Source organism: Cololabis saira, chromosome 16 (genome assembly GCF_033807715.1).
Source record: "Cololabis saira isolate AMF1-May2022 chromosome 16, fColSai1.1, whole genome shotgun sequence".
Lineage (NCBI taxonomy): Eukaryota > Metazoa > Chordata > Actinopteri > Beloniformes > Belonidae > Cololabis > Cololabis saira.
The window spans coordinates 36068474-36086625 of NC_084602.1; the positions used below are offsets into that span (position 1 = coordinate 36068474).

Below are 18152 nucleotides of genomic sequence, written 5' to 3' on the forward strand. Positions count from 1 at the left end.
CTACATAAAAGCCAGACCAAAGAGATGAGTTTTTAATCTATAAAATGTCCACATTTCCAGCTCCTCTCAGATCCTCCGGCAGGCTGTTCCACAGTTTTGGATCGTGGCTATTCGACTCTATATTAAGCTGATGATGAAATAACAGCTGATATGATCATTAAAGCCTGTATTTTATGTTTTAGTGGGTGGGTGGGGATGAAGGGGCAGCAGCTGTTGCGGCTGGGAACCAATAGGATCGTCTGAACAGAAAACACGAGGTGTGAATCCAACGGCGCGGCGCGCGTCGCTGCGCGCACAGAGGACGTAGTTGCGACACTGGCGAGGCGGAGGAGGCGCGTCCAGCACTAAGAGAAGAATGCAGTAAAAAAACACTCATTTTCTATCTGATCCACGAAGATGAGCGTGATCCAGGCCGGCCATGAGGGCCGGGTGGACGGAGGAGGATCCCCGAAAATCCAGCCGAAGATCCAGCCCAAGATCCAGCCGAAGCCGTGCGCGCAGCCGCCGGCCAGCAGGGACGGCCGGCACCAGCATCAGCACCAGCATCAGCATCAGCATCAGCAGCAGCATCAGCATCCGCGGCATCATCACCCATCATCCATGCTCAAACAACCATCCTCGCACAACGAGCCCGCGGACGTGGTGAGACGCGCCTTGGACTTCAAGAGCCAGGGCACGCAGTGCTACAAGGACAAGAAGTACCGGGAGGCGATCGGCAAGTACCACCGCGCCCTGCTGGAGATGAAGGGTCTGTGCAGGCTGCTGGGGGACCCGGACCCCGGGTCCTTCCTGCGGGACCCGGACCCCGGGTCCTTCCTGCCCGCCGTCGGCAGGTCCAGCCGGCTCACGGACGAGCAGAAGGGCGCGATGGAGACGGCGGAGCTGGAGTGTTACAACAGCCTGGCCGGTGAGATCAGACCCACACACTTACTCCACACTAGGGGTGGGTATTGGGAAGGACCTCACGATACGATACGCATCACGATACTTGAGCCACGATACGATACAAATTGCGATATCCCGATTTTGCGATATATCCCGATATATCGCGATATTCTACATAGTTCACCGAAAAATTTAAAAATGCATTACACATCTTAAAATCCAAGTTGTATATATGTACATCAGATGATAGTGATAATGCATTGGACAGACTGAGTCAAAACAATGTAATTCAAACTTTCCATTTTAATTATGCAACATATTTGCATGAAAAAACACACTGAAACACAATGAAAAGTGCAGTGTGTGCATTATTCTTAGATACAAAATACTCAAAATAAAATGCAGTGTCTCACCCACACTGAAATTGAAATCACAAAAATACAGTACAGCTACTTGCCCCTGACTTAAAATGACAAAAATAAAATGCAGTGTCTCACCCACACTGAAATCACAAAATAAATTCCAGCTAGGGGTGGGCAAAAATATTGATACGGCAATATATCGCGATACATACATTGAATATCGATATCGTATCGGGAGACTATGTATCGCGATATATTGTTTTATCAATATTTTTGCCCACCCCTACTCCACACTGAAAAAAATACATCTAAGCGCATGGAAATATCACATATTAAAGGGGACCTATTATGGCATCTAATACCTATTTTAGACAGGCCTTTAAAGGGAAAGTTCGGTTTTTTACAACCTGGACCTTATTTCTGGCATTTTTTATGGTCGTATACTCACCCAGGCAAGTTTGGTGTCATTTGGAGTCCTTCGGAAGATATTAGGATTTTTTTTGCGAGACCGCTTCTCCATATAACGGTAGTGAACGGGGCACAGACGGACACAGACGTTGCAGCGTCTAAATAACACATGATTGCCGCGAAACTCTTCATTTCTTTTATGAATCACTAGATCTGCTTCCAGGACCCGTTGTCTTCATCCGGGGCTTTGTGTGTATTAAAAAAATCCGTTTGTAAACAAGACCTCTGACCTGCGTGACGTCATCTCTGTGCGCGCATCCCGGACAGCGCTCCGTGTACAGCTGGAGTTCGCTACTGTTAGTTTACCGTTAGTTATTTGAAACATGTCTACATGTCGCATCCACCTCTTTTATTTTTATTAAAGGGGACCTATTATGGCATCTAATACCTATTTTAAACAGGAGTTGAATGTCTTAAAAACAAGCTTTTGATTGTTTTTTGCTAAATAAATTAGAAATTCAGCCTTTAAACCATGTCTTTATCATCACAGTCTCTAACCTCATTATCTATGCGGGATTCTGAGTGGGCGGGGCTATGATAATGAGGCTCTGTGCTGATTGGCTGCCTGCGGGGCCACGTTTACACGTAGCCGGGTATTTACAAAAACGTATATTTCCCCTCTACGTTTTCAAAAATATCCTTGTTTACACGGACCCGCATGAAAACGCTGTTAACGTCATGCCAGCCAATCAGAATCCTGGAAAAAACATCAACAAATGACACGTGTAACTTCCAATTAAGGCTGATTTATGGTTCCGCGTTACACCAACGCAGAGCCTACGGTGTAGGGTACGCGGCGACGCACACCATACGGCGCGCATCGCCGCGTACCCTACACCGTAGGCTCTGCGTCGATTTAACGTGGGACCATAATTCAGGCTTTACTTCCAAGACGGAACGAGAGTCTTTTATATAGAATATAAAACAGGTAAAATACAAGAAAATATTGACGTTGGCCAAACTAATTGTAAACACAGGTTGCACACATGATTCTGGTGAGTTTCTGGTGCATATGTGACGTACTGAAGCTTAAATCTCCGTTTTCCTCTGTTTTCCTCCGAAATTGTTCGGCCGAAAATGGCAAAAAAACACTTTCGGTGTTCGGTGGAATAAGTAGGAAAAAAAACGAACAATTAATAACGGCGTTGCAATATAAGGAAATAGACTGGCCGCTCCCGTAAAGGTTGCGCTCCACAAACATAAATTGTTGGCCAACCAAAAAGTAACCACATAAGAATTTTACCTAACATTCACCAGGAGGTGGAACCAAAACAACATAATGCTGGGAAATTAAAAAATGTTCAGTTTTTTATGTTCAATAAATATTTTCTACCTTGTAATTTTGTAAAAGATTTTTTTCTTTGAAAAGCATGCCTAAATCAAATTTATTTGATTTAGGCAATGGTGAAAAAATTGGCAAAATAAATGAAAAACTGCGAAGAACCATGTTCGGTATTGTTTGGTATTCAGCCAAGTGTTTATTATTATTTTAGTTTATTTTCTATTGGACTGTCCTAACTGGCCACAGCACGACGCAGCGCAATGTTTTGAGCTGAACATTTGTCGGACGTCCTGCTTCTATTTTCTTCCTGTCTCTCGCGTTGAAAGCCGGTTGAAAGCGCTGTAGGAAACAGTCACGGATGGGGAACAGCTGATTCAGTTAGTTGAAATGAGAAGTTATCTCTATGATTCCTCCTCATTTCACTACAAAAACCTCAATAAAGTGGCAGCTGCTGGAGGGAGATGGACAGAGAGCGTCTGATGTCACGCAGTGCTACGATAGTCGGACGCTCACATGCAGTTACACGGTTTTATAGTTGTGGATGTGGTTTGCATTTTGGTTACGTAATGACGGGAGCAGAATCTTATTGGCTCGTAGATCCACATCACACTGGACGGCTCATCCGGGCGGCTGTACAGACACTGGAGAATTTGGTTTCTTTCCTCCTTCTCTGAGTTGGCAGGCTGAGGGGAGATCACTGTATATATGTTAAAGCAAGAAAAAACCTGTTTTTTATAATAGGTCCCCTTTAAATCTGTGATATTAACAATTAAAAATGAAGCTTTTTGCTTTACATGAATACAGTTTTGAACTTAATCTGCATTTGTTCAAAAAACAAGACATTGTGCATTTTTTCCTTAACAAGCAGTATTTCTGTAATCCCAGGCAATGTTTTCATTCACACACAAACAACAAGCAATGATCTTGTTGTATTTACTTTTCCTTTAACAATTTTAATCTATTGGGCAGATTGACCAACGTTTAGATGAAACATGCTTTATTTGTTTAAGTAGAACACCACAGTAAAAATATCTTGCTTGATCTACTTTAAAAAGATTAAGGCGACTTTTTTGCATGAGATTTTTATGTAGATCAAGAAAGACTAGTCTTTGTATAAACGACTTAATTTTTAGTATGTACAAGATTAATTTGCAACTTAATTTTGATAAATAAAGTAAATTTAACAGAATTAAGTTGACTGTACTTGCTAAATGTATTATTTACATACATAAAATTAAGTAGTTTATACAAAGACTAGTCTTTCTTGATCTACATAATAATCTCATGCAAAAAGTTGACTTATTTTTTTTTAAGTAGATCAAGCACAATATTTGTATTTCCTCATCTCCTGGTGCCTGCTTCAAAAAGAGAGGGAATCTGGGAATACTTTAGGAGCTCATGAATGATTCATGATGAACATGAGTCATCCTCCAGCTCACCCCACAATCTTTTTATTTTCACTCCGTCTGAACGCGTGTTTACTCCCCCCCATGTCGAATTAATCACCGCTCCGAAACAGTCATTTAAAGGGGACATATCTATCTATCTATCTATCTATCTATCTATCTATCTATCTATCTATCTATCTATCTATCTATATATATATATATATATATATATATATATATATATATATATATATATATATATATATATATATGTATATATATTTTCTGTCTCAGAAAATTAGAATATTGTGATTTTCTGTAATGCAATTACAAAAACAAAAATGTCATACATTCTGGATTCATTACAAATTAACTGAAATATTGCAAGCCTTTTATTATTTTAATATTGCTGATCATGGTTTACAGTTTAAGAAGACTGAAATATCCTATCTCAAAAAATTTGAATATTCTGGGAATCTTAATCTTAAACTGTAAACCATAATCAGCAATATTAAATAGATAATAAATAATAAAAGGCTTGCAATATTTCAGTTGATTTGTAATGAATCCAGAATGTATGACATTTAATTTTTTTTAATTGCATTACAGAAAATAAAGAACCTTATCACAATATTCTAATTTTCTGAGACAGTCCTGTATATACGTATGTTAGATAGAATCTGTTCTCGAAGGTGCATTTAGGCGTCTGAAGTGATGACTTCAGATGACGGCACCATTTTAAAACTTTTTTTTTTTCAGAATCAGGATTTACTGAGACATCAAATAGAAATAAACACAATTTTCAATGTTTTTTGTTCCCTTACAGGATAAAGTTTAGACGCTCTTGAATATCATACACATGCTATACATGGTTTCCTCGGTGGGAGACGCAGCATAGATGATATTCACAGTTCAGCGATGGGCTTGTGAGGCCAATAAGGATGCTTCTCTTTGTCGAGTTTTCTTTCATGGAAAGTTTCATTCAGGTCCTCAATGGTCATCTGGTCGAAGGGAATCATTTTCTTGAATTTGTCCAGCTGTTTTTCTTCCTGGGCGATACGAGCTTTGGAAGTCTGAATGTCAACGGGCTCAGGAACTTTCAGGGCACTGAACTTCATTTCAAACTCATCTACCATCCTTTAGCCACAGCAGACCTGTAGTAGTTCCAGTCGATGGCAGCAGATTTCTCAGGCAAGTTGTGGCAAGTTTTGCAGAAATAGCATCACTTCTCGTCTTCAGGTTGTTACCATTCTTTCTTTTTCAACAAGCTGCTGAGATTCGATTACATTTCAGATTAGAGTAGAATTGTTTAGTTTTTTTCTGTCTTTATTTCCACCAGACTTCCCATCCTCCTCAGACAGCAGGTCCGTTTCGGTCCGATCTGGGCTCCTTTGGGCACCTAAGTCTTTAGTTATGGCAACGGCCTTCGTGGGCCAGATGTGGCCCAGAGGTCATGAACCGGGTCAAGCTAGTGTGTTCGGCCTGTGTTGTGTGAGTCTAAGTTAGTATTAACGTGGGATTGTGGTCCAAAGGCCGATAGGAACAGTCCCTCGGTCACCTTGAGTCAACGTTATCTGGGACTGAATCTGCTGTATCTTCAACTGGTGCCACAGAGCTGAAGGCCTGAGCTTAAAGCAACGCTGTAGAAGATTTTGACCTCTACGGTTCTTATAATGGATTTAACTTGTAACGCACTTTCCATTCAATGAATCTCAAAGTGCTACACTTAGATCATTATTCATCCATACACATTCTCACTGGTGGTGGTAGCTACAATTTGTAGCCACAGCTGCCCTGGGGCAGACTGACAGAAGCGTGGCTGCCATTCCGCGCCAAACGGCCCCTCCGACCACCACCAAACATTCATACACATTCATACACATTCACACGGGGCAAGCTGGGTAAGGTGTCTTGCCCAAGGACACTACGACAGCAACTGGGATAGAGCGGGATTCGAACCTCCGACCTTCTGATCATTGGACGACCCGCTCTACCACCTGAGCTACTGCCACCACCTTATGTGGTCAGTATAGTAGTACAGGTGGATCCGTTTACCAACTGAAGCTGGGGGGGGGGGGGCTACAAAAGCAACAGACTACTGAAGAAGAACCCCTTGTGTGGTTACATTTACATATAAATCAAGCTACTAGCAATACTCTATCTGAGGATTAAACTGGAGTTTCCAATCCAAGTAAATCCAAGTAAACATGCGCGAGAAGACAATCGATTATTGAGTGAGGTGCTTTCCACTCCGAGACACTAGGTGGTGCCACACACATTTTCAGGTTGGCGTTTTTCTGGTTCCTTCTTAGTTTGTTGGTCTACTTCTTCTACTGTGTTGATATTCTGGCTTTCGTGGTGTCCTCACTTCCAGGAGGGGGGGTCCCGGGCGGTCACTTTAAGATTTAAAGTTCTGCGTTAATTAAACCAACGCAGAGCACACGCCGTTGCTGTGATGGTGTCGTGAACCATTCAGACTTCTCCGTCACTCCATTTCGCGGCGGTGCAAAACCCCCCCAGAGCACTAATTGATACTTTGTTTAGCTTCCGGCTTTTCCGGTCACAGTGAATCAAAGAGATAAGGACAACCATTGTGCAAAAAAAATAAGCCTTTAACAAATGGATCGCTGCAATTCTCAGAAACAACTGGATTCCAGATACCGAAACTTACTTTAATTTCGCCAACAAATCCTGCCTTGAAGTCGGACCGAGCGTCAAGACTTTTGTAAGCCTTCAAGCTTTGCTTCGTGTATTTCCGTGTAGAAATTAAGTACATATAAATATCAGGAAACTGGATTGGTGGCCAAATAATAATGTCCATGGACCACTGGTTCTTGGTAACTGTACCAAATATTAATCGATCCCCAGCCCTAATTTTGTCCAACGCATGTCAGACAAGATGATGGGTAACCATGCCGAGGTATCTCCTCCAACAACAGCATCGGCCGTGTTTTGGTTCCCTGCAGGATAAAGTTCAGGTCCGGTCCCGGTGAGTCCTGACGGATTGTCCCTCTCTCTCTGCGTTGCAGCTTGCCTTCTGCAGATGGAGCTGGTGAACTACGAGCGAGTGAAGGAATATTGCCTGAAAGTCCTTATCAAGGAGGGAAAGAACTTCAAAGCCCTGTACCGATCCGGAGTGGCCTACTACCACCTGGGAGACTACCAGAAGGCCCTGGACTACCTGAAGGAGTCCCACAAGCAGGAGCCAACAGGTGAGCGGGGAAAGATCGGTTAAAGGTAAAGTCAGCGGCTTTTCGTGTCAAAGGATCCCGAATAACAAACCTTCTTCAGGGAGAGTCCCACAAGTCAGACCCAGGTCTCTGCTCCTTATGGTGCTTTTCCACTAGATCAGGGGTCGGCAACCCAAAATGTTGAAAGAGCCATATTGGACCAAAAACACAAAAAAAAAATATGTCTGGAGCCGCAAAAAATTAAAAGTCTTGTATCAGCCTTAGAATGAAGGCAACACATGCTGCATGTATCTATATTAGTTATAACTGGGGAAGATTTTTTTTTTCATTATGCACTTTGAGAAAAAAGTTGAAACATCGAGAAAAAAGTGGAAATGTCAAGAAAAAAGTCGAAATGTCGAGATTAATGTTGAAGTAAAATCTCGAGAAAAAAGTTGAAATGTTGAGAAAAAAGTTGAAATGTCGAGATTAAAGCAGCACTATGTAACTTTTCCACCTTAATCTAATATTTCCAGAGTCATTGTGATGGTACATCAACTTCCAACAGGTTTAATGAACCTCTGTCATGGTCTGAGGGGTCTGTATCGCCTTCACTGGCACTATGTAACTTTGAGGTGGATGGTAGGAACCCTTCCACACTACTGGTAAAGCACTACCGCTTTTGTCCAAAGGAGCCGCCAAACTCAACAAAAGCTGAAAGTTACATTGTGCTGCTTTAATGTTAAAGTACAATCTCGAGAAAAAAGATGAAATGTTGAGAAAAAAGTCGAAATGTCGACAAAAAAGTCGAAATGTTGAGAAAAAAGTCGATATTTAGAGAAAAAATAAGTAATAATTACAATTGTCACTGTAATTGTAACTTGTAATTATTACAATTACAGTAATAATGTCGAGATTAAAAAGGAAAGGAAAAAGGAAGAAAAAAAGAGAAAAAATAAGAAAAAAAGGTCAAACAGTTTTGAAAAAACTCTAGGAGCCACTAGGGCGGCGCCAAAGACCCTAATGCGGCTCTAGAGCCGCGGGTTGAAAACCCTTACACTAGTACCTACTCAGCCCGACTCAACTCGCCTTGCCTTTGTGCTTTCCCACTAGGGGTCTAACGTGCAGAGTAGATACTTTTCTGTAACTATTCTGCTGAGGTTCTAAGCGGCTGAGTCGGGCTGTGATATCATCACACTACAGGCCACCGATTGGTCGGGGGGTTGGAGTCAGACGTCTGAGTCAGGATGTGACATCAGAGAAAGAGACTCTGACGGAGATTCTGGTTCATTTTATTCCAACAGCAACGGCAGCAGAAGTCTGTTTGGTGGTCACAAGACATTCCAGGCACTTTTCATATTTTTTTTCTGTTATCATCAGATATTCACTCTTATTCAGTTAGAGGTCGGAAGAACTTTCATTTACCTCTTTGTCGAACCTCCAGTCACAAATCCTTTATCAAATTCCATGGCCCTCAACTCTGGAACTCTTTAAATAGATCTCTTAAGTTTGCATCATCCTTAAAAATGTTTAGGACCAGCTTGGTGGGGAATCTCTTACCTAGGCAAAATTAATAGGCTATTCTAATTGAAATGAAATTGCCATTTTATTTTTTTGTTTGTGTGTTTATTGTGTTTTTCTTTGTTTTTGTGATTTTGTATTGAGGGGGAGGATTTTCGGGCTTCTTTTCCTCTCCTGCACAATTATTTGTCCTTGTATTGTTAATATAATTACTGTTTTATCATTGTGCATATGAATAAAATAAAAAATAAAAAATAAATAAATAAAAAACTCTGAGGTGCAGATGTTTATAAACCTGGTGCTGAGGAGAAAATTAAAAAGGGATCTAGACGGCGATAAGGAACGACAAGATCTACCAGGAGCTCTGTCTCTTCATAGCTGCTCACGGCTCCAGCTGACTTTTCAGCAGCGCAGAGACAAACTAAAAACATTAAAAAGCGTCGCCGCTTGAAGCTTCTCTCACTCTCATTTCTTAACTTGGTATTGAACACAAGCCACAGACCCAGCAGCACATCTATCATCTCCTCCAGGTTCTACATCTTTAGTGTTGTTGTCTTCTTACTTTAGATACACAATCAAATACGTCACAGCAGCTTCGCTCCAACCTCCTACTTCTCAAATAAACGAGGGCGAGGTGAGTCGAGTCGGGTTGAGTAGGTACTAGTGGAAAAGCGCCATAAGTGTCATCCAGATGTGTTCCTGTTGTTCAGGAACAGGTAGCGACCTTTAAAAGCCTTTTCCACGAACAAGGCCAGGCAGGGACACGAGGGACGGAGGCAGCTCATTAGGAGGCTGGAAACAGTGTCATGGCTGAAGGCGTGAAACTCACGGGGGACGACGGCGGGGGAACGAGGAGAGGATTGCCAAAGAAATTACTCTTAAACATTCATGTGGCATCAACCCTGCAGGGCTCAGGCCGTATTTCTGCCTCAGCTCTTTTGTTAAGGTGAACTAAGTTGTGATTCGGTGGCGTTAGAATAAACCACTTTGTTTTAGTTTAAGTGGGAGATTTACGAGCAAATCGATGCGCCGCTTCCTGTCCGAGCGGGAAGTAAAGTGGCCTTTTCCTGTCTTTGTTTCCCAGACACCAATGTCATCCGCTACATCCAGCTGACAGAGATGAAGATCCGCCGAAACGCCCAGAGGGAGAAGAAGGAGGCGACATGAACGCCCTCGAACCCGCCACCCCCGACCCCCGACCCCCCACGTGCCGCTCAGACCTTAAACCCTGTGAGTCGGAGCCTTCGGTGTCAAACTGTACTTGTTTTGCTTTTTCTGCCTTGCACAGCGCACGGTTGCCAGTTTCGTGATTGAACTTTATTGTCGTGTGCTTTGGAGTGTTTTATTTATTTATTCTTTTGAGAACAAACAAACAAGAAAAAAGCACCAGATTTTGAGTTTTTCTCTGCTAAAACCGCCAAACATGTCCAGCTTGAATCCATCCCGAGCGTGTTTGGAAACCAGACGGATGCACTGCCAGTCCAGACGGCGCACTTGCACGGGCCGACGGGTGCGACAGGACGCTCCCGTCGCACGCGTCGGTTCTGAAAGTAGCGCAAAGTCACACTTTTTTATACATCCCAGAAAAGAAAAGAAAAAATCCCCCCCAAAAAGTGCTTTCGGTGAGCAGGTTCCCGCTCACCGTTTTTAAAGGGCATCAAGAGCACATGGTTGGTTTATAAATACATATCACTAAATGTAAATAGGCTACTTTCTAAAGTCGTGTGAGAATATGAAACTAAGAGGAAGCTATTTGTGTATGTCGATCGGAAGCACTTCGTCCTCAGCATTTAATGTAAAAGACCTTAAGTGTATATTAAAGGTTTGTGTGCAATAAAATGTGTCTGGTATTTTCATCTTTTCTGTGTCGCTGTACAATTTCCTGTTTCTTTTTCTTTTTGGTTATAAGCTGAAACATACAGAGAAAAATAAAAATAATATTTTAGAGGAGGAAGATTTGGAGGAAGATGCACAAGTCGAAATGTCGAGATTAATGTTGAAGTACAATTTCCAAAAAAAAAGTTGAAATGTCGAGAAAAAAGTTGAAATGTCGAGAAAAAAGTCGAAATGTCGAGGTTAAAAAGGAAAGGAAAAAGGAAGAAAAAAAGGGAAAAAAGAAAAAAAAAAGAGAAAAAAAGAAGAAAAAATGCAAAATTTCGACTTCATTCTTGAAATTGTATTTCAAAATTAATCTCAACATTTCGACTTTTTTCTCGACATTTCAAGTTTTTTCTCAAAGTGCACAATAAAAAAAAATCTTCCCCTCTCAAATATTTTTTCTCCTGCATAGCCCTAATACGCTATAGAAACAAATCAGTGGAAAACAGCCAGATCAAATCTGATCTTCAACACTTAAAGAATGTGACACTAGTATTTATAAATGGTACTACTGCGTATTATATCATATAAACACCAGTTGTTGGGAACAAAGTTGGATTTTGTTTCAATTCATGACGTTTAAGTCAAAGATAAGACAAAATGCCTAATCAATTTCCCCCCAGGATTTTACTCAAATCAGTGTGTTTCAGTGCAAATACAAGTCAGTGGTCAACAGCATCATCCTCCACCTAAACAACGTCAACAACGTCCATCAGTTCAGCTTATTCAGGGTCAAAGTTCACGCAGACGACGAGGCGTCCACATCGTTCCTCCAGCAGCTGCAGTTGAAGTTCAGTTTCTTGGTTAGTTCGGTCACATTCAGCAGTTCCCAGGAAAAAAAGAAAAGTATTCACATTTACATGTTTATCAAGTCCCCCGTAAAGATGGAGGGGGGTCAGAAATTAGAGGTCACGTGATGTTTGGAAGCTAAATGAGACATTCAGGCGTCCAGAGGATGTTGGATCTGATCTTCACATAACTGATGATCTTTTCTTGGTAGAAGCAGATTCTTCCTTAATTGTACGTTAATGTGCCGATAAAATCAACAAAAACTATAAAAATAGACAAATAAAATTGATAAAAATCACAATAATAATTACAATTAAATAAACCAAGGAATAAAACTGTTGATGATTTCCTTTTATTTTATTTCAAATTAAAATAAAATAAATGAAATCATAAGAAAATGTATTTAACCGAAAATAAACGTATCAATAAAAACTGTTATAAAATGACAAAATAAAGTAAAGCAACCAAAATATATAAATAATAAAGTAAAAAAATAAAATAACGCCATTCGAGGATAAAACGTGTAAATAAGCTTCATTCAGACCATTTTGTCACTAATCTATTTTGTCATAGTTTTATTATTATTATTATTTCAGCATTGTTTATACACTTATAGACACTTATGACTGACGCTCCTCACTTTTATCTATTTTTTTGACCTGACCAGCCTTTTCATTCTTTTTTGCTTCTCACAACAAAAATAAATACTTTGAGCTGAGACGCTGACATTTAAAAATATAAATCGGTGTTTAAAAATGTATCTAACGAGTTCTGATGTGTTGAAGCTACCTGGTTTACCTGCTCTACCTGGTTTAAAACCTCCTGAAGACAAATAAAAAGAGCATCCACGAGAGAGAACCCGAACAAATGACCTTAGAAAGAACCTTAGAAAAGACGAACCGAGACAATTAACGTGGCAAAATCAAGGCAATTCAATAAATTATAGAAATAAATATCCATGAGATATTTCAATCAATGCCTAAAATGAAATAAAACACATATAAATAATCAGGAAAACCCTGTGAACCTTTTCCAGTTTGATGCTCACACACAGAAATCTGCAGCAGCATCTGCATCCCTCATCTCAGCGTTATCAAGTAGGTCATGAGGCAAACATGCACAGATAAGCCCCGCCCACTGGCCCCGCCCACGCGCCCGCTTGGACAGAGACTTGCGAAATTAATCAATAAGGCATAAAATCAGTGAATTCTTTCACGTACATTATTATCATTAGTAGTGGTATTATCATTAGGGGGGGGTGCTCTTATGAAACAGTACTTCATGTCTGAGGGACATCAGCATGTCGTCGACGTAGGGGGTGACAGCAGGTGACGAGCAGTACTCGAGTTGAGTGGGATGAGGGGGGATGAGGGGGTACGGCATCTCCCCTGAAATAAAAACAGTCCAAATCATCCCCCCTGTAAAACTGCCATCCCCCCTTTCCATCCCTTATGTCATTTCATCAATGAATGTGGTTTTACTGCTATTTCAACATTTAGAGTCATCACCAGAAAAATAACACCAGAAAAATATGACAATTTTCACCTGTTTCAGGTAAATCTTCACTTGAAATAAGTAGGAAAATCTATCAGTGGGACAAGATTTATCTTCTTATTACAAGAAAAAAAAATCTTGTTCCACTGGCAGATTTTTCTACTTATTTTAAGTGAAAATCTACTTGAAACAGGTGAAAATTGTTGTTTTTTCCAGTGATGAGTCTTATTTTAAGTGTAATGAGATTTTTTTTGACTAAAAATGAGACATTTTAACTAGAAATAAGACAAATATTCTTGTTAAGATTTTGAGTTTTTGCAGTGATCCATTTTACTTATCCTGTGAAGGACAGAGTCATATTGATAAGTTCAGAAAACAGTTTTTTATTGTTGTGTTTTGATGTATTTGATGTAAGCCCAGTGGATATTTAAAGCTTACAGAAGGCTGCATTTAACTGCTGCTATGTCATTCCTGCAGTATTTCTGCAGGTGTTTTGGTCACTGCTATTATTTGTAATATATTATATTATTTGTAATCAGCACAAATTATCTGTCCCCATATGATAAAATCCACCATCCCCCCTGATTTTTTTTTACAACTCGAGTACTGGTGACGAGTGCAAGAAGAACAAGAATCCACCAGGAGTGCAGGAGTGAGACATAAACTGCAGACACAGGTGAGTTCAAATGATAAAAAAATAGAAATAAACGATAAAAAAACAAAGAAATGAGGCTTTACATTCATGACGCTTCCCAAAAGTGCACTTGAGTAAATGCACAATCTTGAAGTCCAGCTTGAAGTGAGAGGCGCGTGGAAAGCTTGGTGACGGTGTCGGAACTGCTCTGCTGTGAAGTCCCTCCTGGTCCGTGTCCTGGTCCTGGTCCTGGTCCTGGTTCCGGTTCCTGGTCCTGGTCCCGGTCCTGGTTCCTGGTCCCAGACAGCACACCGGGCCTGGCAACGCAGGACTTTCAGGCTTTCATGCTTCGTCTCAGCTGCTTTTGATGCCAAATCGGTCAATTATCTTGCAAAACGAAGTCGGGTATTAACAGTAAATGCCTTATTTCAGAGGAACTGGGTTCTGCAGAAGTAACAGTCGGGCCGGGGGCGGCTTCAGGACCAGAACCCGGGTTTGTAGCGGTACGGCGAGTCCTTGGGCAGGCTGCCCTCGGGCCTGCAGAGCGGCACCGTCCCGTCCCGGCACTGGCTCTCGTCCAGCCGGTCCAGCAGGGTCCCGTTCTTGGCGCGGGGGGAGTAGGGGGTGGGGGCCTCCAGGGGGGTGGGTGGCACCGCCGGGTCCCGCCCGAACTCCACGGTGGGCGGCGTCTCCGTGCTGGAGGTGTGGGCCGGGGACTCCCCGTTGCCCAGCGTCCCTCCGTTCCCCCGGGGTCTGGCGTCGGCCCGGAGCACGTCGCCGCAGCGGGTCCTCGGGGACGGCCGCGGACGGGCCACGAAGTCCAGGGTTTTGGGCCGTTCGGGGGCGCAGCGGCGCCGGGGCGTCGGGGGGAACACCAGGTTGGGGTCCGGGAGCCGGGGGACCTCGGAGGCTGCGGGGAAAACCAGAACAAGGGTCAACCATCACACACCGAGACTGGAAGGTTACGAAGGTTTCCTTCCCAACCAGAGAAGAGGAAGAAAAGAGAGAGAAAACTGCCCTCCAGAGCTGCACCACTTTGGAATAAGTTACAAGAACTTAGGAAGAAAATGATGATTCATTTTTAGCAGAGATTCTAAACCTGGGTGGATGGATGGATGGATGGATGGATGGATGGATGGATGGATGGATGGATGGTTGGTTGGATGGAAGGATGGGTGGATGGATGGTTGGTTGGATGGATGGATGGTTGGTTGGATGGAAGGATGGTTGGATGGAAGGATGGGTGGATGGATAGTTGGTTGGATGGTTGGTTGGATTGATGGATGGATGGTTGGATGGTTGGTTGGATGGAAGGATGGGTGGATGGATGGTTGGTTGGATGGATGGATGGTTGGTTGGATGGAAGGATGGTTGGATGGAAGGATGGGTGGATGGATAGTTGGTTGGATGGTTGGTTGGATTGATGGATGGTTGGTTGGATGGTTGGTTGGATGGGTGGATGGATAGTTGGTTGGATGGTTGGTTGGATTGATGGATGGATGGTTGGTTGGATTGATGGATGCATGGTTGGATGGATGGATGATGGGAGGATGGATGGATGGATGGATGGATTGATGGACGGACGGACGGACGGATGGATGGATGGATGGATGGTTGGTTGGATGGAAGGATGGGTGGATGGATGGATGGATGGTTGGTTGGATTGATGGATGGATGGTTGGTTGGATGGAAGGATGCATGGTTGGATGGATGGATGATGGGAGGATGGATGGATGGATGGATTGATGGATGGATGGATTGATGCATGGATGGATGCATGGATGGATGGATGGATGGATTGATGGATGGATGGATGGATGGATGGATGGATGGATGGATGGATGGATGGATGGATGGATGGATGGATGCATGGATGGATGGATGGATGGATGGATGGATGGATGGATGGATGGATGATGGATGGATGGATTGATGCATGGATGGATGCATGGATGGATGGATTGATGCATGGATGGATTGATGGATGGATGGATGGTTGGTTGGATGGATGGATTGACTTCTTCTTCCGGCTCTCAGCGAAGGCGGACGCTTTTTCTGCTCCTCTCCCTTATCAACCTTCCCTGCCTGCTTTTGTCCGTCTTGACTCAGAGCCTCTCATTTCCACTCCTCCGAAAACTCTACAATCATGGAATTGATTAACTGGTCTCTCAGCACAATTGACCAAATTTTTGCAACGAGAAGACAGGGGGTAAGGGAGCCCTCTTGCCCCGATGGAACTTTTTTTGCTGGTTACACAATGGATTCCTACAAAAATTGGAAGCCGTTGTGCCTCAAGATCTTGACCGTCGAGGACGTTGAAGACGCCTTCATAATTGGATTTATGATAGCAGGATTTCTTCTAATTGGAGTGGGGATTTTCCTGGCCTATCGACAATCTCGTAAGTCGGCGAAAGCCGTTCTGGCCCTCTCTGAGCTGCCTGACGTTGCTGAAGGAATAATAACTAATAACTCTAGAGCAGGGCCGCAAGCTGGATGCGATCCTTGAACAGAATCGCAGGCTAGCGGCGGTCTTCGAGCTCGTTAGCAAGATGGAGAACACCTTGGAGAAGCTGGGTACTCGGCTTGGCGGGAATTGATCACAAATTCGTCTGATTGGAGTTGCCATTGATGAACCAGAGACTGAAAGGCAAACGGAAAATTACTGGGCTGCCTGCTCTCAAGAATTGTTGATATTATAATATGCCCTTGACGGAGTGGCTTGGCAGGCCTCTTCGGTCACAATCTCCCTGGAGCAATGTAAACAAGACGACTCTGCCCAAACCTTCCCCTCTCCCACGAACACCTGCAGATCTTCCTCCCAGAACTGTACCGAGCTGCCTGATAACATCAAGGACATTTTGGCTGAGGAGCTCTGGGCGAAGGTTCACGGACTTATCGCACACACACACTCATTGACAACCAAACACCCCCCCCCCCATCCAACGCCTACCCTGGCAAAACAAAAACCACATGAACTTATAACGGAATAATTCATAGATTTCTGCAGAGATGTTCCTCTGTACAGACCATCGTACGGAGGAACATCTCTGAGGCCTGAGGGAAACCCGCCGGGCCGGTACCGGTACCTGCGCTGGGCAGCGCCGTCTTCTCCGGCAGCGGCTCCAGGCTGCCGGCGGGGCAGCTCTTCTTGATGGCGCCGTCCGACGGTGTCCGGCGGAGGCTGCGGGAGGAAGTGGGCGCGTAGGGGATGTGGGTGGGCGTCAGCGACTGGCGGGGGTTCCGCTTGAAGCTCTCGATGTGGGTGTTGACCAGCGGGTTGCCCGGGCTGTGGGCCGGCCTCGGGGCCGGGACGTAGGGGGGGGAGAACGGCGGGCGGGCCGGCGGCGAGGCGGCGGCCCGGCACACCACCAGCTCCTCGGTGTCGGCACGCAGCAGCGAGCGCGTGGAGTTGCAGTCTGACAGCGGGGACAGGGTCAGCAGCGTGTAGGCGGCGGGTTGACCCCGCTCGGGCCCTGGCGGCGCCGGGGGCTTCAGCGGGCTTTCCCGCCGGAACAGCCGGCGGGTGGGGGAGCTGGCGACGCGGCGCGGGCCGCCGGCCCGGTGGAAGAAGCCCTCCCAGCGGGGCTTGATGCCGCCCTCCGGCTGGGCCAGGCTCAGCAGGCTGCAGCCCAGGCCCACGCCCGCCAGCAGCGCCCCGCAGCCCAGCAGCACCAGCTCGGACCGCCGGCCCCCCCCGGGGCTCCTCTTGCAGGGGGGGGTCCCGGGGGCCTGGCCGCTCAGGCAGTACTCCTCCACGGTGCTGTCGGAGGCCGACGAGCCCTGGGAATCCTTCTGGAAGGGCAGGCAGAGGTAGGACTGGCCGGGGGCGGCGCCCGGCTCGCTGGTGAAGCAGCAGTCTTCGTTTTCTGAGAGAACAGAACGTTAACTTCATCAGTCACATGTTACAGCCACAACTTCCTGAGATATTACTAAACCACAAAGTTCCACAAGGAACCAGTACAAAAGCTAAATTTTGATGGATTGATGGATGGATGCATGGAGAGTTAGTTGGATGGATGCATGGTTGGATGGATGGATGATGGATGGATGAGGGATGGATGGACGAAAAAAAAATAAAATCAACAAAAGAAAAGAAAATCATTACAATTAAAAAAGGAAAACAAAACAACACATACAACTACATAAAAGAAAACTAAAATGTAATTTAATTAACAAAATAAAACTATATTTAAAATGAATGAAATAAACAAACAAATGATACTAATGTTCCTAAAGTTCCTGATAAAATAAAATAAAAAATGACATTACCAAAATAAAAGA

The 18152-nt window shown here is 43.9% G+C and overlaps 2 protein-coding genes across 2 annotated transcripts in view; one reads left to right on the forward strand and one right to left on the reverse strand.

Moving 5' to 3' along the window:
• Nucleotides 1-297: 297 nt before the first annotated feature.
• On the forward strand, nt 298-10904 carry LOC133462390 (tetratricopeptide repeat protein 9A). The gene is made up of 3 exons (XM_061743614.1): nt 298-907; nt 7415-7597; nt 10161-10904. The coding sequence occupies exons 1-3, from the start codon at nt 397-399 to the stop codon at nt 10241-10243; spliced, it is 777 nt and encodes a 258-aa protein (XP_061599598.1). The 5' UTR covers nt 298-396; the 3' UTR covers nt 10244-10904.
• Nucleotides 10905-13452: 2548 nt separating this feature from the next.
• map3k9 (mitogen-activated protein kinase kinase kinase 9) overlaps nt 13453-18152 on the reverse strand; it is a 50471-nt gene continuing 45771 nt past the window's right edge. The window contains 2 exon segments of the mRNA XM_061743615.1: nt 13453-14781; nt 16958-17737. Coding sequence (XP_061599599.1) covers nt 14348-14781; nt 16958-17737 — 1214 coding nt within the window. The 3' untranslated portion in view covers nt 13453-14347.

What these genes read in the sequence shown, in the direction of transcription:
- LOC133462390 (XM_061743614.1), top strand. Translation starts at nt 397, where the DNA reads ATGAGCGTGATCCAGGCCGGCCATGAGGGCCGGGTGGACGGAGGAGGA. An exon ending in GTGTTACAACAGCCTGGCCG is followed by an intron (nt 908 to 7,414) that starts GTGAGATCAGAC and finishes TCTGCGTTGCAG; the next exon opens with CTTGCCTTCTGCAGATGGAG. An exon ending in CCACAAGCAGGAGCCAACAG is followed by an intron (nt 7,598 to 10,160) that starts GTGAGCGGGGAA and finishes TTTGTTTCCCAG; the next exon opens with ACACCAATGTCATCCGCTAC.